Consider the following 27,558-nt stretch of genomic DNA (forward strand, 5'->3'; position numbering starts at 1 on the left):
TTTTCTTTCATTTTTGTTTTCATGAAAAGAAAAGATATCATTTTTGTGTAGTATCTTAATGGGACTATTAGGAGATTCAATAAAAATCAAATAGACATATGCCATCCCAATGTCTATTTGTTGTCATATGACGGTTTATCCTTTTAATGGCTTTAAATATCCCTTTTATAATAGATTCAAAGGTGAAAAATCATTTTTGAATACAATAAACATATGCCATTTCTAGCATCTTAATGTTATTGTGATAACAGAATAGTGACATGAACGCTGGAGAACAAAAATGCATTGGTCTGGAGCGTATTTTTTGATTTGGGTAAGTTTGAATTAAGAAAAAGGACATAAGGTTCTATAAATAAAAATACCACATGTCGTGTGGGAAAGAATTGAATGGTCGCTTAAAATCGATCTTGATTAATAATAATTATGTACATATTTCAAATAAATTTATTCAAAGAATTAAAAGAAATGTTTGAAGTGAAAACTTCTTTAGTATCGTAGTGATTTGAAACAAGATGAAACGAAAAAGCGACACAACAATTCAATTGGTTATAACTTTTTTGTTTTAATAGATAGATGCATGAAATTTATACTGTAAATAGGTAATTAAATTTCAAAATTCTGAGATAACGGTGAAAAGATGTTATTTTTCTAAACACGTTCTATCTTTTGATCTAGAGCACATACAAATATTATTTAACTTTAATACGCATGCTGATAATAATACCTTTTATTTGATATACCCTACATAACGGTACGTTTTGTAGGCATGGTAGAAATATGATTGAAGCGTCAAATAAAAGGTAAAATAAAAAGCTCTCAGATGATATAAAATTAATTATAGGTGGTCATTTAAAAAATATGGAATTAGGTACAGTTGATGGAATAAAAAAAAGGTTGATTTTTTCGATATTTTTTTTTTAGCAAGAAAAATTATTTTTTAAGGTTTCACTTCTACCGCGTGTGAACTGCACACATGATTTTTTTTCTAATTAAACATTTTTTGATTTGTTTTCAAACTTACCATTGATGCTGATTTTTGTTTGCCATATGATCGATGATGAGTTGTTATGGGTTCACTCATAACACTGCCAGAATCCATTTCAAATCATTTGCATTACTGAAAGAGAAAAAAATGCATAGGTAATGTCAGTTTATAGCAGAAAAAAAGGAAATTGTCTGAAAATCATATCTCTATGTGTGCCACCCTTGACAAAAATAATTTTTCGTTCTCAGAGTGTGTCAATAAAGAAAATTTTGATTGATTTTTTTTTAAATTCGTCAAAACTGCTCATAAATAAATAAACAATTTTTTCTTTATTTTCATTATTTCTGAAAGTTGTCAGCATAAATCTAGTTCTATAACTGTGCGCTAAAATTTGGTTTTAAAATTTTTTAATTTTATTTTATCTGATCAATCATAATGAAATTTTGTGGTGTTCGCTGAAATAGAACAACTTTATGCCTGCAAAAAATGTAAGACAAAATTAATATTCAAAAATGTTCATACTCACACCATTTTTCTTGGCTTAAAAATCAGGCCATGAAACAAAAATAAAAGAGAATAAAATACAAAAGAGTGAAAGCATTCTGTGTAGATTTGATAACAATCAAACTTTTCACTTTTAATTCTGACCAAAATGGAATCAAATTTAAATGATTAACTCTTCTTGAGTTTTATTTTTTTGTTTGTTTGTTTACAATAAAATACTTAAATAATTTTCTAATTTATCATTCTCAGTGTCATATTAATAAAAATAGGCTAACAATAGGCATTATTTCAGCTAACGCTGTTTTATTAATTTTTATTAAATATGCAACGGCTATGAATAATAGTCTCAAACTTAATGTTGTTTTTGTTTTGCATTGGAAAGACAGTACAAGGCTCAAGAAATCTCTGAATCACTAAGCGTGGATTGAGTTTATACACTTAAGAGCAAAAAAACGGAATCAAAAAAGATAATTTTTATTTAAAACAAAAATTGCAATGGATAAAATAATGTTTCTTCAAGTTTTATGGTCTCATTTAAAAGCTTGAATTTTTTACTTTTAATTGTTGGTAAAAACTTCAAAATGCATACGATAGCTGTCTGTCAATAAATTGCACTTCATTTTTTTCTAAATGTTAAATATTCTCTGCTTCAATTTCAGTTTTTTTTCCTACTGTTACTATTGACGTTATCTGTCAATAAATTGCACTTAATTTTTTTAAAATGTTAAATTTTCCAGATACTCTCTGTTTCAGTTTCAGTCTTTTTTTGCTTACATGCTTTATTTATGTTGATTGGATCCTTATAAAGTGAACGGGTTTTAAAGTCCCTAGTATTGATTTAAAGCCTTTGTTTCAAGCTTTTTAATGGTGCAATTACATCCTGGCCAATTAATGTTTTAAAAAAACGCAAAAGTTTGATTCCATTTTTTTGCTCCTAAGTGTAGTAGTGATTATAAGTCCGAGTGAAAAAGAACTTCAAATCGATAATCTAGCACAGTAAAACCCGCTTAAGAGAATTGGCAAAATGTAACTGTCCCGTTTTCACTTAGCGGTTTAAGGTTTTTCACCTAAACGAACCCCGCTAAGGGATCGAAAAATACTCGGGGATAAAAAAAGTGTTTCAGATAAGCTGTTTTTTCACTTAAGCGAGTTTTACTGAAGTACAAATTTCAAAATACACGAACAGAAGAGCGTGTGTAAATATGTAGTATGTATTACCACCTTCAAAGGAGCTCGACTATTACTAATGTTTGCAACTTAACTTTTCAGACTATAAGGTCAATAGCATATTGTCTATGCATTATTAACTTGTTTATAGGAGGTGAACAACTTATACCCTTTTTGATTCTTCAAAGAAAATATAAATAAGTTTTTAAGTTAAGAGTTAATTTGGATACCTAACAACCAGATAATCTTCTAAGTTAAACAAAAAAAATGATACCGTAGTTAAGATAACACCAGGTCACAATTTAGAATTAATTAACATATTTTATTGATATTTATTTATCTTGCAATAGATGACGGTCAAACCAATTTTGGATTTGAGATAACAGATAGAAATTTAACTTAATTTCTTGAAGAGTAAGAGAAATAAAATAAGAAGATCTTCATTTCTTTTAAATATACTTTTATTAAGTGGGAAATTTATGTTTGGTAGAATTTTGTGTTGTATTAATATAAATTATCATAAACAAATAATAAAGTGTGAACACAATAGTTTAATGAAAATTAATGATATTTTATTTGGGTAACGGATAGACAAAGAACTCCAATTTGATTTTAACTGTTTATTTTCATCGAAGCCGATTTACTATACAGGCAAATAAAAGATGGGAAAAAGCCATTCAGCTTAAAGGTATTTATTTTTAATATCTCATTTTGAACTTCTCATATCTCAAAACCGCGTGACGTCATAGATTTTTTTTTCTTCGGATCCGAATATTAAAATAAATAAAGTACATTTTGGTTAAACAAAAAAAAGAAAAATATTCAGTTTTATTGAACATTGTAATTTTTTTATGTTTTTTTTTTTATCTTTACCTACTTGTTTTTTCGTTTCTTCACTCAGGGACAAAAAAATAGTTATTTTGTACCTATTTGCATAGTCACTTTATGGAATTCAATGAAATTTGGCGAATAATAGTTAAAAATGACTATTATATTAGTCATATGCCTAAATAAAATAGTTAAAAATAACTATTAAAATAACTAAAATTGACTATGCCGTAGTAGCTACGTTACTATTAAAATAGTCATTTTTAACTATTATGTTTATAGTTAGAAATAACTATTATAATAGTCACAACATGCAAAAGCATAAAGCAAAGTGGTGGTTAAAAATAGTTACTTTTAAATAGTATTTTTAATAGTTACAGAAAATAATCTTGTGGAAGCGTGCCAGTGCGAGTACAAGTTTCAAGTCGTGCGATACAAAAATGGAGACTTTTGTTCAAAAAGAATTAAACCTGTTGGTCTTTTAATTCTTTTTTTTAACAAAAGTCTCTCTTTTCGAGGAAAAATTAGTGTCAAACCCTACAATTTTTTTTTTAGAGTGTTGCGCCAAACAAAACTAAGAAATTATTTTTATAATTAATTTATTAATCGTTCAAAATAATTATCTAATTTTCCAGTGAAACAAAAATCAATTATGAACAGGGAGAGAAAGCTACAAGATTCCGCGAGCCATTATTTTGGCCGCTCAGCATATTTCGTTGGCATCATTAGTTTCGGAGCACTCTGTATAAAAAAACGATTCTAATTAAAAAAAAACTATTTCATATTTATTTTTTCGTTTTTGGGTTAGATTTTTTTTTATAATTTCCCCTCCCGGATAAGGGGGAGGGGAAAAATGCATAGTAGGTATATACAATCACTCACGAAATTATTGGGCCAAATCTTTGTCTTGAGTTAAACGTCGAACAAATTTTAGAAAGAATAAACAAAATATTTTGAAAAATGCTAAAATGTTAATTCGACAAGCAAAATCAGACAACATATTTTTTTCCTAAAATAAATGATTGTAAAACGCAGTCACAGTCACAGTCACCACAAAATTATTCATCCAAAATTCCAAAATCGATTTTGGGCACTGTAGTTTCAGTTTAACTTTTGTTTCAGTATCTTATTGAATAACTCTTTTAAGATTTAAACCAGGTTTTGGGAGCCAAATTATTTATTTTATCCGATTATCCTTATATTACAATATTCAGTGTATTTGTAAAAATAACGGTTAATTTCTGAATGTTAAACCTAAATGTAAGCCACAATTAAACTGAAACCACAAAACTAATTTCATCGAAAAAAAAAATAGCATTATAGTTTACATCTATTAGCTATCAGTATATTATTGTAATTTTTTTTATTTGCATTTAGCCCAATAGTCCCTTCCTCCATCTGAAAATACTTCGATTGGCTATTAAAATAGTCACAAATAACAATTTTTAACTATTTAAAATAGTTATTTTTTTCTCTGTGTGTTCCATGCTAATATCCTTCAGTGTACCGAATTGCATGACTTTTCGTCAAGAAATGGTCGTGCAAATGATTTTTGACGCCAAAAAGTACCAAAGGCACCACTGTGTCTGTGGCCCAGAGTTCTGAATTCAATGTCCAGTCTAACGCCTTGATTTTTATCAGAAGTCTTACTTCTTACGAAAAATTGAAAATGCCTCCAAGTAGAGTATCACTGTCAAAAAGAGGCAATTTGAATCCTGCAGAAAATTGTAGGTCCCCTCCAAGATTTGTTGTCATCAGAAAGAGTGAACAAATTTTCTGTGGAAATGCTTTCATCTCAGAAACCTGTAGGTACTTACTCGTTGGGCTTGAATTATTTATCCACTTTATTGATCTTTTCCCCATTAATCACCATCACATCATAAGTTTATATTTTTTTTTTACTACAAATGAGAAATGAGTTCAACAATTTGATGTAAGCTTATGGTTTTTTTCCAGCTAACATTTCATACATTTTTGTTTCTCTTAAACAATTCCATGACCGTAATAGTTTTCTTGAACTTCCTTAATGCATTCATTCACAGGTTCACACACAATATAATAGACAAAACAGAAAATCCCTTCGTATTCAGGGCAAATGAAAATAATTAACCATTTCCTACTTCCCGGCAATTCTCCTCCAAACCATTTTTAAAAACAAAAAATACAAAAAAAAAAAAGACTGGAACGCAAAAAATAAGTAGACCGACTGACTGACTTGACAGTGACAGTGCTGCCGTAGCCTGTAACTTGATGCAACTATGAACTATCTATCTACCACTACGACTATACTACTTTTACGATAGAAGAAAAAAAAGAGTGTGTGTACACATGTACACGCGACTGAAGTTATACTTCTCATTCAGTTTTATGTAAATGAATTTCATTTGATATTTTTAATTTCTATTATTAAGTAATTAATTAAAAAAAAAATAGTAACTTATTTTTTTTACATTTTTATCAAGTGAACAATAAATTAATTCTTTCATCCTCCTTGCGTCCATGTAGTTTTCAATTTATTCTGTGAAATTTACACATGTTGTGCGGTTCAGAACGTACGGTATACATTTTTTTTTCGAAAAATCCCCGAATCTTTAAACGCTCCTGGAAGCTAAACCGCTTTAGAGCAATTTTTGGGAGTGATGCCAAATGATAGCTTGTGTCATGGGCCTACGCTTTGCACATTTTTTTAAGATTTTTAAAAAATCGCCTTCCATGTTAAACCACCACATCATGCCTTTTTTTTCAGAATCGCGCCTATTTTTTTTACTTTTAAGTTCTCCCGGTTTGAGAAGTTTGAGGGAGTTGTACCCAAATGTAGGTTAGAGTCCCCGCTATCTTTTGGCATCAAAAATTTTATTCATTTTCTTCAAAATTCCACGATATAGGCGTTGGAAGTTGGGGGCGCGAAAAAACTTCTGGGAGCTGAACGCTTTGATCTAGAGACAGTGGAGTGGTGCCATATGAAAGCTTATATTCTCAGCTACCCGATTGTGGTATAATTCGGTTTTTCGATTTTTTTCAAAATTCCGAGAAAATCGCGTTTGAAAGTTGGGGTAAAATCTTTTTTCGAAAAATCCCCGAATCTTTGAACGCTCCTGGAAGCTAAACCGCTTGAGAGCAATTTTTGGGAGTGATGATAAATGATAGCTTGTGTCATGGGCCTACGCTTTGCACATTGTCAGATTTTTAAAAAATCGCCTTCCATGTTAAACCGCCACATCATGCCTATTTTTTCAGAATCGTGCCTATTTTTTTTTTACTTTTAAGTTCTCCCGGTTTGAGAACGCCTGGACCTACAGGGATGGGAATTGTACCCAAATGTAGGTTAAAGTCCCCGCTACCTTTTGGCATCAAAAAATTTTATTTTCATTTTCTTCAAAATTCCGCGATATAGTCGTTGGAACGCTTTGATCTAGAGACAGGGGAGTGGTGCCATATGAAAGCTTATATTCTCAGCTAGCCGATAGTGGTATAATCCGGTTTTTCGATTTTTTTCAAAATTCCGAGAAAATCGCGTTTGAAAGTTGGGGTAAATTTTTTTTTCGAAAAATCTCCGAATCTTTGAACGCTCCTGGAAATTAAACCGCTTGAGAGCAATTTTTGGGAGTGATGCCAAATGATAGCTTGTGTCATGGGCCTACGCTTTGCACATTATCAGATTTTTAAAAAAATCGCCTTCCATGTTAAACCGCCACACCATGCCTATTTTTTCAGAATCGTGCCTATTTTTTTTTTACTTTTAAGTTCTCCCGGTTTGAGAACGCGTAGACCTACAGGAATGAGAGTTATACCCAAATGTAGGTTAGAGTCCCCGCTACCTTTTGGCATCAAAAAATTTTTTTTCATTTTTTTCAAAATTCCGAGATATAGGCGTTGGAAGTTGGGGCGCTCACTTTCAGCTCAGCTCACTTTCAGCTCAGCTCAAATGAGCTAAGCTATGGTACCTAGCTCAAATTTGAGCTGAGCTGTGAGCTGAGCTGAAATGTGAGCTTTTTGCAACCCTGGCAACTTGCCACATGGAAATTACCACATGCAATTTGCCACATGCAACTTGCCACATGTAACTTGCCACACGCAACTTGCCACACGCAACTTGCCACATGCAACTTGCTACACGCAACTTGCCACATACAACTTGCCACATACGACTTGCCACATGCAACTTGCCACATGAAACATGTAACTTGCAACGTGTTGTGTGTTTTATGTTTGCCGTACTGCGGCGTACTACATTTTTAAATACTAAAGTACTGCCTACTCTAAAGGTGAAACGACAGCCCTGCTACCCAGGGTGATCGCGTCATAATCCCTTTGACATTCTTGTCAAAAAGTAAATTTTCATACCCACCCTCCCATAAGAAGTATAACTTCAAAAAAGAGTGTGTGTACATTAGGGTGGTCCAATTTTTTGGTTTTTACATTTTTGTTGTTCCCCACTCAAAAATTGGGTGCATATGTGTTTTGTTTTACACACGTGAAATTGCAGCTTTTTAGGTGAAGTGTAAGTGGGCGCTCAACAGGCTCAAACTTTTTGCTCACATGCTGTTATAGCTGGGTCCTCATGCCTAGTAATTAACTCTTGTTTTGATTTATCAAGTGGATTAAGTTATGATGTGGTAAAGTTTTTCATAAAAAACCAATAGTTAAGTGATATTTTCACAGATAATAATTTTTGTTCATTTAAATTCGTCTGTAAGTATTTTTTGCTTAAAGTTAACAAAACAGAATTAATCAATGAAATACGAGCTAGTGACTCAAAACCAAAGAAACATGAAAATCATTTACGTGGTTGTCGGGAACATGCGTGCTTGTCATGTTTAAGCCAAATTCCAACCTCAAGCCAAGTCCTAATACAATATAATCAGATATTAAGGGTAAGGTAAGGGTAACAAAGTCTAATATTCCAAAGCTGATGAGCGCCCTCTTCCTTTTACTTTTGAGGGCTAAAACTTTCAGCATGTGTTGGTATTGATGTCTGTAGCAAAATAATGCGTGGGGAACTAATGAATTATATGGTTTATTTTTTTGCCTTATAACGTGGACCACACTAGTGTACATGTACACGCGACTGAAGTTATACTTCTCATTCAGTATATATAAATGAATTTCATTTGATAATTTTAATTTCTATTATTAAATTAATTAATCCACACTTCGTTTTTTACATTTTTATCAAGTGAACAATAAATTAATTCTTTCATCCTCCTTGCGTCCATGTAGTTTTCAATTTAATCTGTGAAATTTACTCATGTTGTGCGGTTCAGAACGTACGGTATATGCTTAACGAAAGTAAACAAATTGCGCATAAAATATGCTATATGGTAATTTTATGAGGATTGTGTGTGCTTATGCACTAGAAGTAGCAATATGCAACTTGCAGGGTTGCTAAAAAGCTCAAAAGTGAGCTGAGCTCAGCTCGCAGCTCAGCTCAAATTTTGAGCTAGCTCACTTTTGAGCTATGTACCATAGCTCAGCTCATTTGAGCTGAGCTGAAAGTGAGCTGAGCTGATGGTTGAGCTGAGCTGTTGGGTGAGCTGAGCTGTTGGGTGAGCTAAGGTAAAGTGAGCTGAGCTGAGCTGTGATGGGTGATAGGATACATTGCTTTTTTTTTTACAGTTTTTTCGTATGTTTCCATACTTTGCAGTGACTGCTTTTTGTTCCGTCAATTCCATTATAATCTTTGAACAACAACAACATCTTGAAGGTGCTACCACCAAGTGTTTTTTTATGGCTAGAGTTACAGTACTGTTTCACGGATGCCAATCCGATCATCAGACTCCTTTTATTCCATTTTGTGTGTGGTGCTTGGTCTAGTAATTTTTTCATTTGATTTGAAAAACTTCTTCCGTCACACTTGAGTATTGAACCTAGACCAAGCGAGTTCAGAAGCCAGTACACTACGCACTGCGCTACCTCACCCACGTGATTAGCCTCACCCAATTGCAGGTTTTCTTAGTTTATCAACATGCAAATGAATAGACTTAGCACCACACACAAAATGGAATAAAAGGAGTGTGATGATCGGATTGGCATCCGTGAAACAGTACTGTAACTCTAGCCATAAAAAAAAACACTTGGTGGTAGCACCTTCAAGATGTTGTTCTTGTTCAAAGATTACATTGCTTTTTATTTGGAAAGTATAATGAAATATGAAGATATTTTAAACTTTTATATAACACCATAGCTTAAGATGTTTGGTTCTAGTTATTAATGGAATTATTTTAACACATAGATATTTTTATAAATAAGACAGATAATTTTTCGTGATCTTTTCTCTTGGTGTTTTTGATAGTAAATATATTTCTATTTTTTTAGTAAAATATTTCTATTTTTATCATAAAAAAAAAATTCCGGTACAATCCGGTTTTTCGATTTTTTTCAAAATTCCGAGAAAATCGCCTTTGAAAGTTGGGGCAAAATTTTTTTTCGAAAAATCCCCGAATCTTTGAACGCTCCTAGAAGCTAAACCGCTTGAGAGCAATTTTTGGGAGTGATTCCAAATGATAGCTTGTGTCATGGGCCTACGCTTTGCACATTATCAGATTTTTAAAAAATCGTCTTCCATGTTAAACCACCACATCATGCCTATTTTATCAGAATCGTGCCTAATTTTTTTTTACTTTTAAGTTCTCCCGGTTTGAGAACGCGTGGACCTACAGGGATGAGAGTTGTACCCAAATGTAGGTTAGAGTCCCTGCTACCTTTTGGCATCAAAAATTTTTTTTTCATTTTTTTCAAAACTCCGAGATATAGGCGTTGGAACGCTTTGATCTAGAGACAGGGGAGTGGTACCATATAAAAGCTTATATTCTCAGCTAGCCGATAGTGGTATAATCCGGTTTTTCGATTTTTTTCAAAATTCCGAGAAAATCGTCTTTGAAAGTTGGGGCAAAATTTTTTTCGAAAAATCCCCGAATCTTTGAACGCTCCTAGAAGCTAAACCGCTTGAGAGCAATTTTTGGGAAAGATGCCAAATGATAGCTTGTGTCATGGGCCTACGCTTTGCACATTATCAGATTTTTAAAAAATCGTCTTCCATGTTAAACCGCCACATCATGCCTATTTTATCAGAATCGTGCCTAATTTTTTTTTACTTTTAAGTTCTCCCGGTTTGAGAACGCGTGGACCTACAGGGATGAGAGTTGTACCCAAATGTAGGTTAGAGTCCCTGCTACCTTTTGGCATCAAAAATTTTTTTTTCACTTTTTTCAAAGTTCCGAGATATAGGCGTTGGAAGTTGGGGCGCTCACTTTCAGCTCAGCTCACTTTCAGCTCAGCTCAAATGAGTTAAGCTATGGTGCCTAGCTCAAATTTGAGCTGAGCTGTCAGCTGAGCTGAAATGTGAGCTTTTTGCAACCCTGGCAACTCACCACATGGAAATTACCACATGCAACTTGCCACATGCAACTTGCCACATGTAACTTGCCACATGCAACTTGCCACACGCAACTTGCCACATGCAACTTGCCACACTCAACTTGCCGCATGCAACTTGCCACATACAACTTGCCACATTCAACTTGCCACATACAACTTGCCACATGCAACTTGCCACATGAAACATGTAACTTGCAACGTGTTGTGTGTTTTATGTTTGCCGTACTGCAGCGTACTGCATTTTTAAATACTAAAGTACTGCCTACTCTAAAGGTGAAACGACAGCCCTGCTACCCAGCGTGATCGCGTCATAATCCCTTTGACATTCTTGTCAAAAAGTAAATTTTCATACCCACCCTCCCATAAGAAGTATAACTTCAAAAATGTGCATTAAAGTGAATTAATTTCTGTAATTGCCTGGAAAGAGTTACATACATATATGCAAATATAACATCAAAGTAACGCGCTACACGGTTTTTGTATCTGCTCAGTTGACTCACAAAAGCCCTCACTGAGCACGACAACACCAACATACAATATACCAACTCAACTATACTTTGCAACACGAGCATTCAAAACCAAAATTTATTGTTCTAAGTCATCAGACCATAAATAGCTGGAACATATATGAGCGTTAGATTCTTTTTTTGACTTAGATTTCCAGAACATAGTTTTAGTCTCCAGGAAAATACAAAACAAAAGACCAACAATAGTGCATCGCTATGCACGGTGGTCTTGAAAACGCGGCAGGTTTTATAAAAATGGACCCCAAAAGTAATGATGCAGATTTGTTCGAAATGATCTCAGGATTCCAAATTTGTAAATTTCAAAATCGTACCTGATCTATTTTTTGAGTTACAGGCATTATACATATATTTACATTTGACTTGGAATGGGGAAAAAAAATTCAACAAAAACAAAAGCGCATTATAATTTTATAATGTCCTATACCTTTTTGGAAAGCTAAAATATACTCCTTAAATTTGATGTTAATTTGAAGTTGATTGAGTAAATAGCTTTTGAGAAATTTAATTTTAAAGTTATTATTTTAGAAAAAAATATTTTTTTTTTCTTTTAGTTTATTTTATTCAATTGTTTTTAATTAAGGGCAAGTTTTTTTTACACAAATCAATGATGCTCTCATTGATTTTAAGTCAAAAACAAAAAACCGCATGTTTAAAAGTATCTTAGTTTTTGAGATTTAAGGAAAAATGTATCTTTTCTAAAAATTTTTTTTTTTTGCTTTTTTAAAATTTTTTTTCAATTTGAAATCCTGAGATCATTTCGAACAAATCTGCATCATTACTTTTGGGGTCCATTTTTATAAAACCTTCCGCGTTTTCAAGACCACTGTGTATGGCTAAGATTGAGATACTTCATGAAATTCCGTCACAATAGGAAAATCCATTGGAGAAACGTCAGTCTTTGTCGTCGTTATCGTCGGTCGTAGGCATCACACACATATCCGATTATTCGGATTCCCCACCTGATGTGCTTAGTAGATAATAATTATATCTGAAAAAATGTAATGGTCTTGGACGCAGAAATTCACAACAATGAGGTTAAAAACCTGCAAGTTGAACAGGCCTATACACAAAGCTATACACAACAATAGGGAACTGAACTGCGCCTAAACTCTTCCTACACTTTGGATAAGATTACACTACTTTTATGGTGGCTTCTATTTTGCATGCGGTATCGACTTCGACGGTGTCTTGGGATTTTTATTGTTTCATCTATACTAGGTACCAGCAACCATCAACTCAATCAGCAGTAAGGTGTGTAAATTACGGAAACTATAGACCGTTTCGGGTTGTTAATAAATCATGCAAATGAAGGAATTAAAAATAGTTTGGGGTAACGCGTAGAAGAACAACTACTGCGTGGTAATGGTTGTGCCTAGGTGAGTGCATATAGTAAATTATCATGTGATTTAAGTCAGTTAAAAAAATTAAGGCCTACACTCAGCCATTTTGGTTACTTACACCGAACATTACCGGATTTTTCCATTCGAAGTTATTTGCAGAGGTTGATTTGAATTTAGGTAGGATGTTGTATTTTGACACCATCCTCATCACATTGAGTATCATCATCAATAGTTAATTTTTCCACCGATACAAATTCAGAAATGTGATTCATTCAAATCACAATTCACATACTATTGATTCATAATAAATAATTGTTGAGCTAATAATTTAACGCGTTCAACTATAGACCGACCTAAACCAACTTAATATGCGCAGCTGAATGCTGAAATCAAAAAGATAGGAACTGGCTGGACAGACTTAGCCTTACAGGCTAAGGCTGAAATCCATTACCCCCTGAATACAATGGTGTAGCTTGTAGCGCAAGTTCAAGAATTCTCAACTTTTTGCTCAGCTGCCGGGTTTTCCCTCAGTAAAAATTTTTACAGAACTACAAGCTACATCCAAAACTTAACCATTTTATTCAGCCAGTTATGGATGAAAAAGTTAAAATACAAGAATTTTAAGCTATCATCTACACATTCAATAATTGAGAGGATGAAACTTTTTTGGAAGATATCGGTACACTTTTTCAGATGGTTCAAAAAAACTGTTAAATGTATCCTTAAATCCTGTTTATCAGTGCAACGTTTTTTTTCAAACCGTGTCGTCAGATGGCTGATAAAAACACTACCGTGGTTCGTATGAAGGGAGCAAGCTGTTTCGAAATTTATAGAAACAGTGTTTGAGGATCGAAACTGTTGAAAAGATGTCAAATAAGTAAAATTTCGTCAAACTGTGAAGCTGACAACATTTTCAAAAATAAAACATAAGTATCCCTATCGCCAAGGCTTCTATAAATATAAGGAAGATTTCAGAGGACTTGCTATATTGTCCTAGGTCTAAAAGGTTTTAATGATTAAAATATTTTCCATCACTGTTGTGGTATCACTAAAAGGGACAAATTTTATTATCCCGGCTTACACATTTCAAATTTTTTTTGAAAATTATTGTCCACGCCCAAAAATATTAAATGGGTTTTTGGTGTAGGTAGGTTAAAAATAATGAAGCGGTTACAAGAAACTGTAAACAATGATGTTCCAAAATGCATATAATGTCCATCTGTCACTCCTGCATGTCAATCAAAACTAAAATTCATAAATGTGTATGTACTCTTATTTTATAATGCAAATGCATTCATGGCTTTATGCAAAATTGTTTCCGCCTTTCTGTCATTTTAAATGTCACTTCACTCACTCCCGCTGGCGTCAATTCGAACATAATACAAAAAAAAAAAAAACATGTTAAACTAGAATATTTTTCGATGTAATGCAAATTTCAATTGATTTTGGGTTTAATATCAATCCTTTTCACTTTTCACTTTCAAACTGAGAGGAGCATTTTTTAACGATGACGGAAAGGGTCGACTGCACCCATTCGAAGGTATATTATTACAAGATCCGGGGTGCCTCTATATTTTAAATTTACATAAAAATACATACATTTACCTTACCTACTCCTGTAAAGTTTTCATTCTTCACCTTTGTAATGCAACCAACATAGCAACGTACATTTATAAATGCCCAGTAAGTGCATTCAACCCTCATTTTTTTTTTTGAATCATTTGCATTTGGTTTTAAAGAAGAATAGGATAAAAAAAAAATTATAATAATAATCCTGCTAAGTTGGATAGAAAATGTAAATCCGTTGTGTTGGACCTCAATTTGTCAGGTCGGGTCCGCCTTTTCACATGAAAAAAAAGGTATTAAATTACTCAACCAACAAAAGCAACGTGTTTCTGGTTTTATTTAAAATTTCGAAAATTTTACCCAGAAAATTTGACCGGATTAGGGTTTTAATTTATTTTTTTTCCTTTCTTTGTAAACATCTCAGCAAAGGGATGTGGATAAAGGGACATTTTAAATTTCTCCATTTTTCTTCGGTTTTACCAGAAAAAAACAGATGGACATGGGTTCTAATAGAAAAAGAAGATGATATAAATTAGAAGAAAGGATGTAAGACGGGAAGAAAAATCATTTAATTTTTAATTTTTAATTTATGATATTGAACCCTTTGTTCAAAGGCCGATTTGTGAAAAGATTTTATTCTTTTAACCTAAAGGCTAAAGGGTCGCAACTTGCTTCTTTTTTCTGATTTTCGTAAAAGATGGACATTAGAAGTTTTGTTCACATACAAAATTTGTCTTCAAAGTTGAACAAAATCATTGGGATCAGAGAAGTTTGATCTTTACCAAAATTAGTCTTTTTTTATTTACATCCTCGTCACCCCAAAATGCTACGATAAGGAAAAGTATGAAACCTTCGTTAGGATTTGAAAGTTGTTGGTATTGAATTGAAGAGCCTGACTACTGAAATTAAAACAGAAATGAAACGTTAATTTATCAAGTGCAGTGACCAGTGACCCAGTAAAGAAGGTACGTTTTCTTTAATCTTCATTGCCAGAATATTACCTAACATCCTTTATAGATTAATTTTGTTCAATAGACTCAAGAAATTCACTTCTATAACCGAATTCATTTAATCAAACCAACGAAGTATGACCAAATGTATGCGTAGTAAACACAGTTTCATACAATCCAATTAACCATTTTACACATTTTCCAATTATAAATTTAGCTTAATTCAAAAAGTTCTTCATTAAACGATATAAATAAATTTCCTAACTAGATACTGTCCATCACGTACTATTTTGTGGCTGGCTTAAATTAAATCAGCATTTTTAATAGCAGTTAGTTAGATTCTCTTAAAGTTAATTAAAACAATAAAGAAAAATATATAAAATAAACTTCATTGACCCCTGTTTTGAACGCCTTGAGCTATTATAATTTTTTTTAAAAAAAAGAAGAACAAAAAACATAGTCCGATCAATGACCAAAGATTTTCTACTATTTTAACCATTATTTAAAAGCAATTAAGTGTTTTTTTTTGTTTTAATGAGTCAAGCTTGTTACAAACAAATTAAAACGTTGTAGTTTTTTTACTACAAATAATCAGCTAGATAAGTGCGACTTTATTCTATTTATTTTTTTTTTTACGTTTTAACACTTTCATTGTAGAGATGTAAGTTGTTAGGAGCTGACAACAATAAAATGTAAAATGGGTAAGAGTGTTTAACAACTTGTTTTAAAATTGGTTTTGTTTTTTTTTTTTTTTTATGTTATAAGCTTTTTATAGATCATAAGAACTGTTATGACTTGACCATGGTCTTCTGTAATAAATAGGTCATATCGGTCAAATAGGTGGTGTATGGTGAAAAGTAAGAGAGGCACATTTTTATTTTGTATCTCGTCTAATTATAAGAAAAATTTCCTATTCACAAAATTTTCCGTTTTTAAAAGAAATATGAACAACATGACGCGTAGCAAAAATTAAATGTTTAGTGCGGGAAAGTTGATTTAGAACGAAATAAAAATAAAGGAAGGCTATTTTTTCTAAATTTGAAATAAAGGTATTAGAAAACCTTACCTGGTTTAAATGTCAGCAAGTCTAACTTTTCATGCATTTTGGCATCAGAAATGGCCTTGACATTTTATGACAAAAAGTGATACAATTCATAAGGATATTTTATAACTATTGAGAATGTGATTTTTTTTTATTAAGAATGACTTTCGCAAAAGAACATTTGAATAGGTAGATTTTTCCCTGTAAAATAGAAAATCAGTTAGAAATTCAGCTACAAAAGTTGTCGAGTGGAAAAATTCAGTTGTCCATTTATTCAGTATGTATTCCATTTATTTACTGAAAAAAAAAACTCAGCACATTTTCTACCTCCTCTCATTTTTTTAACCACATACATATTTCAAAATTTCAAACTCTCTTTATTTGCTGAGCTAGCAAAAAAACACAACTGCTCACAACTGCTACTAAGGATGAGTAGTTTTCGAGATACTTATAGGGCTTCAAAAATCACAAAAACCATAACTGATTCACTTACCGACTTAAGGTTTGAGTCTCTAGTTTAAGAATGATCTAAATAAATTCTTTTAAATAGTAACAGTCCTAAACACAGAATTTTTTGCCAAAATGTAAACAAAATCGTTCCACAAACATTATATGTATTTGCCTTATTTAGAACCCTACAACTTTTTGCTTTTTTCTTGATTTTGATTCAATACGCCTGAGACACATTTTTGAGAAAATTATAACCTTAACAGAGAAGAAATACTAGCTACAAAAAGCGCATTCCTTATTAAATTAATCAGATTTCTGCATGGTTTTTTTTTGTCAAGGTTCCAACTTATAGAATCCGTTGGGTACGTTGCGTCGAAGTTTTAAACTGACAGCTCGATAAAATACACACGTTCTTATGGGAAGCGACCCATAAGCGATGGATCGGACGGAGGCCGACGGATTAGACGGAAGAAGTAGCCCAACTTTCTACTTTTTCATCCGTTGCATCCTTTGGCATTGGTTGTCAACAATAGACCAGTCACCAGTTCGATTTTCTGTTTCTGGAGTGCACACCGGGGAATTTCAGAACTAAGAACTGTGTTCTTTTCTTCTCCGATTTTATGAATTATTGTGAACTTTCATTGTTTATTTGTAAAGAAATTGTAATAAAAGTAACATTTAATGATATATCTAATAATATATATCAATAAAATATCTAAATTCTGTTGTAGAGTTCGATTTTACAATGCCAAAGTCACACCTACAACTTATAATCTGTTATTAAAAATTGTTTTGAACTGAAGACCAAGTGCCTACCTACATGAAATCTAGTCGCACATTTTATTTTATTAAAAAAAGAACAACGATAATAATAAACAATTTCTTGCATCAGAAATTCCTTAGTGCACTCAGCGAGAAAATATCAAACACACATTGGAATTTGGAGTGAGATGTCAAAAAGCAATCCGTCATGCGACGTATTCTATGGGTCAACCCTTTCTGTCCCATCCTTAAACTTCAACGGATTGATTGACGCAACGGATTCTATGGGTTGGGGCCTTCAAGAAGATATCCGTCTTAAATTAATAGGACAAATCTATTTAGTTTCTTTATGGCCGATTTCATAAACATTTAAAAGGCTTTTAAATTTTTAAATGACGTTTTTTAAGAAGATTTTTGACGTATGCAAATAGAATAAATGTGAAATCTTTTCATTTTAAGTCGGTAAAATAAAAATTCTTATCAAAATGAAATGAAGTTCACTTTAAATTTAAACTGATTCTTCTTATTTTAAGAAGGTGTGATTTAAAGTGGGCATCATCTTATTTAAAGATGCCTTTTTTTCTCCGTGTAGTTTCAAATTTGTTTTACTTTTTCAACACAGAATGGTAAGTATGTTGGGATTAAAAATTTTCCAATCATCGGGAAGATTGTATATTATCTGAAGGATCTGAAAAAAAGGTGAAATACCTACTTAAAAATGTCTTTATTTTAGTGTTACTGTTATTTACACCGTGCTCTTTTGAAATAATAAATTATAATATTTCTATTGTGACATAGTTTTCACCTGACCTATTTTTCTTATCCTTCTAATATTTTTGTCAACCAGTTTAACATAAATGTTCTAGTTCCTGTTTCCGAAGCCTATATTATAATGTTGGGGTAAAAAATTATCCGTGTCACACAATGATTCTCATGTTCATTTATTTATGTCATTCTAAAGGAAATTAAAACCAAAAAAATATAAACACATAATTTGGTATGGCAAAACGGTGCAATGGTTTTGCTGTCCTACTTTTTCTATTGCTATAATGATTCAACCAGTATTGGTATATACGTAATAATGATTACAGAAGAATCTACATACATGGATTCCTGGGATCGAAAAAGGAAGAGAATATTAACATTTTTAGAAAAGGAGAAATAATTTATAATTCAAACTGTGTACAGCATAATATTTAAATCAAAACATGATTGCCAACTGTGATCAAATAAATTAATGTTCTATTAACTGTTTTACGGGTCCAGGAGCAGTAGAAGGAAAAAATTCTCTCATTCGGATCTTATGAGATTTTGTAATGTTACAGTTCCCAACACGAAAAATACTAAAGACAAGCTAGTCATTTTAACTTGAGTACAATGGCGTAGAAAAAAGGAGGGTTATGTATTTAACAGGTTTTTATGATTGGACTATGTTTGTAACCTCATAACTTGTGAACTACTCATCATAATTTGACACATTTTGCATTGTTGGAAGCATCTTGCTTGTCCACTTTGGACTATTAAAAATTCACTAAGTTATTGTGTTTTGTTCATAACTTGATTTAATATCTCAAAGTCTATAACCAGCGCACAACCAACATTCTTCTAACGAAACCTCGTTTGTCAAATAAATATTTTAGTAAGTATTTTGTAAGAATGCATGCAGCTTTAGCTTTAAATAAGAAGCTTTCTAATTATTTATTATGTAATATCATGATAGTGGTAACCATGATCGTAATAGTATTCAACAATTTTTTTTATTCCATCTTCATTACTCAGTGGGAATCCGCAACCAATGATCTAGCAAGTGGAGAAAATTTGCCGCACGCACAAAGATACCTACTATAGACTCAACAGAATAGTCATAAGATGCACATTTGTATAGAAACATTGATAGCTGGTTAAACAGGTTCATGCCTCATTCAGGGACATACGCTCATCAGCAATGACGGCAGCGGCAACGGCACGGAAGCCTTAGATGGAATTATATCGTTCCACCAGATGATCCAGTGATTAGCGTGGATTCCGTATTATGAATCTCATGGCCTTCATTTTTTGTTGGCATCCGAATCGAATATCATCTCACTGGTGATATAGAGGCATGTTCCCAGATGCGTGTGGTTTGTGTAGATGTCTCCAATATACTCTGGGTCTTGACTTTAAACGTGTTAAGCTTGATTAATTCCAATTCCGTTGTGGTGCACACTCTGCCCACCCAATGTGGTAAGCCAAGTGTTCTACTTAAATATAATTTTCCTCTTCATCTTGAATTGGGTTTGGGATTTTTCTATATAGAACTCTTCTTCCCCCTTGCTAGGAGGCAAGGAGGTAATAGAATTTCTTTGAATGTCACCAAGAAATGAGTGTAAACCGCTGCGTTGCTTTGCCGGTTTGCTAGCTGGGTTGACTATATCTAGTAGGTATATCGGCTTCGACATGACAACACCTTGCTTTGAATTAATTGGCAAAGTGCGGGAATTTCTCAGGGAAATTTTCAGTTATATATAAAAAAAAAAAAAATTGGTCGCCTTTCGCGTAATAGTTTAATGTGCAATGTGCACCTGTGGAACGAACGAATGAAAGAAACGAACCAAACGGTTTCCTGGATGATGTACCTACTATACCTAGGTACATTTATTATAATGTCTGATGTTCTGTGGGAGCCAAAAACTTGAAAGATGAAGGTGTGGTCTAGAAGAGCATGTTTGCAGTTTATTATCTGTTTTTTGTATGCAATTCCCAAGGGAAGTGAATTTCCCATCAAAAACAAAACAAAAAACTAATAATGAAAGAATTAAAGAAGAAAAAATATATAATAAATTCAAGTGCAACATGTTGTTGGAAATATTCACTCAAGCAAAACGAAGGGTGATAAAGGTAAAGGCAGAATTATGCATTTTTGTTTTGTTCTTTATCTTTATAAATTTAATTTTTTCTTTTGTTAAACGTTATAATAAATTTTGCGCCGTTTTTTTTTTTTATTAGGGTGGGTACTATTTAGTTTTTTTTTTTTTTTTTTACAGTTTTGCACGTGAGCAGTATGCATGAAATTAAATATTAAAGACAAGTCGATAAGAATCGGCTATTAAAAAAAAATTGTGAGAAATATTTGAAGTCTTTTTAGCCAATTTTAGCAACCAAGCCCAGATCCTAAGATCTTTCAACTAATAACCTTGAAGTTCAAATATCTTCTGATCAATTCAGTTCAAATTTCAAACTTGTTATCAATAATTTTTTTGGAATAAATTGGGGAAATTCCCACAAAATGTTACAAATTCATACTTCTTTACGAATGAATTAACGGATCTTTTATTGTTTTGACAAAGAATATAAAAAACTTGATTTTTTTTAACAAACCGGCAAGAAACAAATAAAAAAAAATATCTTAAATTTAGTTTTACTTAACAAAAGACTAATGACACTCATTAAGAGAATTAGGCACATTAACTGTTAAATCGAGTTGATTAGGTCAAAAAAGGTAAATTGCTAAGACATGATTTTTTGTTATCTATTCAAATTTCAAATGTGACAACAACGCAAAATTTATTAAATTACCTACTATAAACGTTTTTAATAATTCTTTTGAATATTTTTTGTTTTTGTTTTTATTCATAGTGGTTAATGATTTGAATGATCTTATCTTGAAAAAGTTATTTGAAATTTATTTTGAATATCGAAATATACCATCATACACCTATTTATCAATTAGTTGTTGATTCATTGTTTTTTATTCAAATTTGTAATCCTAAAAAAAATTATGTATGTCGTTAGAGCATCTCAATCTCATATTTATTTTCTGGGATAGAGATCTTAACCTGAAGCTGTTTATTATTATTACTTGCGTCTTCTTTTATAATTACACTCTCAGCACACAGAATAAGTCTAATTTTAATTGTGTAGGTATAGCAATATTACCTTATTTGAAACTTGGTATAGGTACATTAAATAGCTATCGTGCGTCAATACTCCAGAACTATTTTTTGGCAAAGTTGTTTTAGTACAGGAAACAGGGAGATGGAAATGGATCATCTGAGAATTTTTGGAAAGGATTTGAATTAGATATTTCACATAAAGAGGCGCATTGAGACGAACATACAAAATTATTTTTTTCGTACCAAAAACGTGTGGTTTGACCGCCATTTTGAAAAAATGCGTTTTTGTGATTTTCTCGGTTCCTATTTATCGTAGAACGGATTTATCTATAAAAAGTTATTGGAGAAAATATGTAAAATTTTCAGAGATGATGGTGAGTTTTACATTTTTTTTTTTTTTCAGTTTAGGTTCATCTGAGCGACAAAGTTCTTATTATAACATTGATACAACTCTAAATTTCCTACATTTTGGTATACTAAGTTTTCTTGTAGGTCCAAAACTATTTCAGTTATAACCTGACGAATTTAATATTTTGGTAGGATACAATAATATAATACTGGTAAAAAAAATTAAACTTTTTTTTGGCACAAGAACCAAAATATATTTTTCTGAGTGTTTTTTTGGGTGCTGATTTTGAATCCGAAGTCAGAAAAAATTTATTGGCCTTGTTATTATGACCTTATGAACATTTTGGCTTGTGTCCATAATTGAGGACTATGGCCAAACACTAAAAGACTATTTTTAAATGAAAATTATGTGTCGTGGAATGCGTTAGAAAAATTAGAAACATCTATTTGTTCAAATTAAAAAAAAAAAATTTTTTTTTTTTTTGAAAAACAATAGGTAATAAAAAATCTCAATGAGCATTATAATATTAGAATCTTTGACGGAAAACAACAGCCTAACTGCAATTATATATACGAAAAACGAAACTTAATGAATAATGTTTTCGTATGTTTTCAGTTTTGTTTCCCATTTTTATTAACGAATTAAAAAAAAAAATGGTTAAATAAAATGGATAGATTAAATTGTAACTTTTTAGAAATTTTGTTGTGGTTATATTGCACTGTGAAAAGCAGAGTCATTTTAAATTCTGAACACTCAAAAGCTATTCAAACCCTATTTGACTAAAAATTCCGGGAAAATCTTAAAATGTGCCGGAAAAGAGTTGCTTGAATAAAATATGTTTAAATTTAGAAAAACAGAACTACTCAAAAAAACAGCATAGAAAATCATAAAAACTGTTATAAGTCGAGAACGAAGCGAAAATGAGTAAATTACGTCTTAAGTATTTCGACATAATAGTCCAGTGCATTTATAATTTGACCCAGCAGTTTGTACCACCTCCAAATTTTGTTTGCTCATTCGATTTGGTGAATATCATTTTTTCCTTTTTTAATATTTAGAATATCGAAAAATTGTTCTTAACATAAAACACGCGAAATTTAATTGTCTCTGGTTTTTCTATAACAAACTTTTACCTAGGATGAACACAAGTCGATATATTTAATAAAAACTAAAATCCAAGATGGCCGCCAAAAGGTGAATTTCACGAGTGCGAAAAATTAGGGTTATGATATTCACCTAATTCTCTAACAAATGAGCAAACAAAATTTGGGGTCGTACAAACTGCTGGGTAGCCCGTATATGAACATCATAAATGCACTGGACTAATTAAGCGTAATAATGGTGCCTTTGGCAAACGAAAAATCCCATTAAAACCTATTAAATTTCAAATGAACCCAATTCTTTATAGACTCGACAATGCAAAAAGCATATTCAAAGGTGTAATGCACTAAAAAGCTTAAGCAGAATCTCTTACCAAATTAAATTTACAATTAAAACAAACGTATGTACCTAATCAGACGACATAAAGTGTTGTTTCTAAACAAAGAAATGATTAAAATTTTAAATAGCAAACTGTCTATAAAAATAAAATAAATGTTTGGGAATAAATTCTTTCGTGCATATAATTAAATATATGGCGGCATTTATACTTTATTATTATAGTTCAAGGTAAAATTCTTTAAAGTTTGAGCCTAAAGTTTTGTTTATTCTTATTGCAAAACAAAACAAAATAAAAACAAAAGAATAGGTAAATTTTTTATCGGTACAAGTTTTTAGAACCATTTGTAGGCAAATTAAGCAGTTGTTTTTATCTTTTTTATTAGCAAGTTATTTTAAGATATTTTTATTAATAATTTCTAATTCTTTATTTGTCAATTAATTAATCGTTATTATGAACGTATGTATACTACATCATTTTGAATTGTTAGAATAAGGTATATATAATAAAAATAAAAAAATAATCACTTTGTGTTTAGACTAAACAAATTCCGCCAGCCTCTTTAGCTCAGTGGCAGAGCACTGGTCTTGTAAACCAGGGGTCGTGAGTTCAATCCTCACAGGAGGCAACGTACTTTTTTTTTATTTTGCCTACAAAATTTACAGAGTAGGTATGTTCTATCGAAGTTATAGAAAAGATATTTTTTATTTTTATGTAAGAGATGAAATTTTGTGGAGTTTGTCCTCTAAAAAAAGATCAATAGTGTGCCATTCTCTGTTGTGATTCATTCTTCGATAATTCGATTAAAAAATGTAGGTACAAATGTTTTATAATTATGTTAAATTTATTTTTCAAACAATGTAAGTACATAGGTTAACTTTAATTCTATCTGCTCTGTAATAAATAATATAGGAGTGCCATTTGAATGTTAAACATTTTGAAATGTAATCATCACAGATGTTATTCGTAATCGTAAGTAAGTTTACTTGGGTCTCGATTTGTCGGCATCATAATTTGTTTGTTATGTCTTATGTGTATAGGTTAATTCTAGATGACGTTGCTTCTAAGATTAAATAATGAAGAAATATGTATTATTTAAATGCTAAAGTTTATGACAGAAAGTAATTAAAATATTATTTATTCACAATCGATTCAATCAATATCAATGATTTTGTTTTGAATGGAATTTAGAGGCAAGGCATGGAATCTATCTTTAAAAGATTGTAATATTCACATGCACAGTGTTATTAATATTTTTTTATTTTTAGAAGCTTAATGAAAAAAAATGTGCTCAATTTTTAAATTAATTGTTATGGACGTTGAAATTTGGAAGTTGTTAGTACCTATACCATAACCATAACATAACCATAACTTAAACAATTTCTATAACTGATTTTAATGAATAAACGCTTATTTGATTCAGCATAAATAGAACAATAAAACTGTTTTCAAATCACAAAATGTAGCTTAAAACGGTCTTGGAACTCTAAAAAACGGTGAAAAAATGTTGTACTTTGATATTCAGCCCATAAAATCTACACCCAATTTGGTGCTTGAGCATAATACAAAAATATTTTCAAAAAAAAACAAGTAAGTAAGTAAGTAAGTAAGTAATTCATTTATTGATTTCATAAAGTAATTACATGATTATTATAAAAATGAATTATAAGCTATGGCATTGCCGTCAGCTCAGTTGGCAATAATATTTTAACAATTTTTTTTTTTTTTTTTTTTTTTTTTTTGGTTTAATAAGTTTGCATTACAATTTTGTTTTAATCAAATTCAGTTATCAATAACATTCTATATTTATATGCACTCTTTAAGAATAAATAAAGATTTTTCCAGTTCGGGCCATTTAGCAAATCCACTGTTTCTTGCACCGTTAAATATTTAGCTCCTAAATATTGTTTTCTTTGTACTGCATAAATTGGGCACACTCCAATAAAGTGAAAGCAGTCCTCTTTGGATTTTAGGTTACACAATGTGCAAAACCGATCAAAACTTCCATTATATGGTGCACCGTTTAGCCCAAGGACCTCGCATCTAGTTTTAAATATTAGGGAAAAAAAAAAAACAAGTACTCCTCTGTTTAGAACTGTAAAAAAATACGAATATCTTTTAAACGGTTAAAGCAATCAATTTGATTCTGAGGAATTTTGTATAGAACTTTTAAGCCCCTACAAGAATATATCTTGTTAATTTGAAAATAATGAATTTTCAGTGAATTAGAAAATTTTTAAAAGTATAAAATGTTTTTATATTTTTTTTTTAATTTGACGTCGAATATCTTTAGAATGGTTAGATTAATGAAAAAAGTTACTAAGACCTTTTTTGTGGAACAATTTATTTCCTACAAGAATATGTCTTGCGCGTTTGATGATTATAATTTTTCAATTTGTTACAAAATTTAGAACAAAAAAACGAATTTTTAAAGATTTTCTTGATTTTTGGACCTCAAATATCTATTAAACGGTTAGATAAACGAAAAATGTGTTTGAGGCCTTTTTTGTAGAGCGTTCAATTTCCTACAAGAATATGTGAAGACATTTGCTAAAAAATCGATTTAAAAAAAAAAATGATTTTTTTTTAGTAGAAGCTTGATGTAAAAATGGAAAATTGCGAAGCGGAGGACCTTTCCATTAATATTAAGAGCTCATATTTGGTGTGTATATTCTAGAGGTGTCTAGCAATCGATTTTTCGGAGTACCTACCAAATCAAAAAAAAAAAGAATTTCGATTTTTTTGACCCACCCTAATAAGCATAACAGTTAAAAGGATTAGAAGATTCAGGCAGGAGATAGAATTCATTCGGTAGTTAACTCTTCTTTTCGCATAATTTATTTATAAAAAGAGACCGAAAAAGAACGGAGCCCTGCGGTACACCAGCGTTTATTAAGTGGGTTTCAGACTTGAACCCGTCCAATATGATTTGTATTGAACGGTGCAAGGTAACTTCTAATCCAACAAAGAAGGGAATCATCGATTCCAAATGCATAAATTTTCGATAAGAGAGCTTGATGCCGAACTCTATCTTGTAGGGTGAAGAAGATTCGCCTTTTTTTGAGACAGGCTGAAGAAATGAGGTTTTTCTTCCACTCGCGAATTTCGAAATCTGAATGAACTACTGCCATCTTGATCTTAACATTGCATTAAATTTTATTTCATGATCCATGACCTTGGCTTTGTCTTCTTTATTTTTCTTATTGCCATTCTACAAACAAAAGATACGAAATAATACTTTTTGTAATTGTGAAATCTTTCTGAAATAAAATGTGAAATTTATGATGGTTCGTCATAATGACCTTGTTATTCTGGACTACTTCAATTTTTTTTTCCTTTTTACTGTTGACATTTTTTTAAATTTTGTTCATAATTATTGTTAGCAAGATACATTTAATCAAAATATTTTAGTTGAGTAGGTATGCACATACAATACATACCTACATAAAGAAATATTCTGTGGTTTCAATACCTATACCTACAAGTAATTCAAAAGTAACTTAATTGAGTCAATTTCTATATAAAACCAGTAATGTATCACAACAATGAACATAAACAAATCTTAATGTTTACAACCATAACTTGGTACAATTTGGTAACTTCTAACCTAAATATTAGTCATCATCACTGAAGTAATAAGCTAAGCGTAACGGTCGAGGTTGAAGTAAGTTACTTTAGTGTTTCTTCTACGTTTGTAACAAAAATTATGAAATACGTAATTATACTTGAATCAAAACATCATCGCAATAGTAGTTTTGTGGTTAAGTTGAACACCTTGTTGATTATACTGTGTGTACGTATCAACATTTAAATTTATTAAAACAAGTAATTCACTGAATGTACAGATTTTTGTTTTAATTGTAAAATCACTCATTACAAAGTTTAGTAATTTTGTATGTCATCCTTGAACTGTTTTATTTGGTCTAATGGCTTATACTTTTCTAATTGATGTTTTGTTTTTATTTGATTTATTGATAACACCAATTTTTCATGTGCGTTATGATTTATGACTTGTAACAGGATTTTTAACAAAAAGCTTGAAAGTAGCTGGTTCTTTAAGAAAAAAACCCAATTTCTGTGCCAATCTACCATCTTTTTAAGTTTAGAGGACTTTTTAAAGTTCTGATTGCAGGTATGCAAACTGGAAGCGATAACCTAAACTTCAATGTAAACAAACCAAAAATTAACCTATTCAAATGCAATCCGCAGTGACAAGTCAACATTTTGCTGACCTAATGACAAGTTGTTTTGAAAGATTCCTAGATAAACAAGTATTTTAAATATTTTTTACTATGTCTATGAGCTGAAAAAAAAAATTAAAAAAAAAACTAAGAAACTTGACCTTAATGGTAGAATGAACCCTCTTATGAACACGATTGCAATGACAAGTTTTTAAGTGTT

General features: G+C 31.4%; 1 protein-coding gene and 1 non-coding gene across 3 annotated transcripts in view; one reads left to right on the forward strand and one right to left on the reverse strand.

Annotated features, from left to right (window-relative positions):
• LOC129906840 (uncharacterized) overlaps positions 1-27,558 on the reverse strand; it is a 182,591-nt gene that overhangs the window by 15,918 nt on the left and 139,115 nt on the right. For both annotated transcript variants that reach the window (XM_055982787.1, XM_055982786.1), the window contains exon 2: positions 1,022-1,117. In XM_055982787.1, the coding sequence (XP_055838762.1) occupies positions 1,022-1,099 (78 nt within the window). In that variant the 5' untranslated portion in view covers positions 1,100-1,117. The remainder of the gene's footprint in view (positions 1-1,021; positions 1,118-27,558) is intronic.
• Positions 23,714-23,785, forward strand: Trnat-ugu (transfer RNA threonine (anticodon UGU)). Its single transcript has one exon. It is a non-coding gene; the product is annotated as a tRNA-Thr (tRNA).

This window comes from Episyrphus balteatus, chromosome 1 (genome assembly GCF_945859705.1).
Source record: "Episyrphus balteatus chromosome 1, idEpiBalt1.1, whole genome shotgun sequence".
Taxonomy (NCBI): domain Eukaryota; kingdom Metazoa; phylum Arthropoda; class Insecta; order Diptera; family Syrphidae; genus Episyrphus; species Episyrphus balteatus.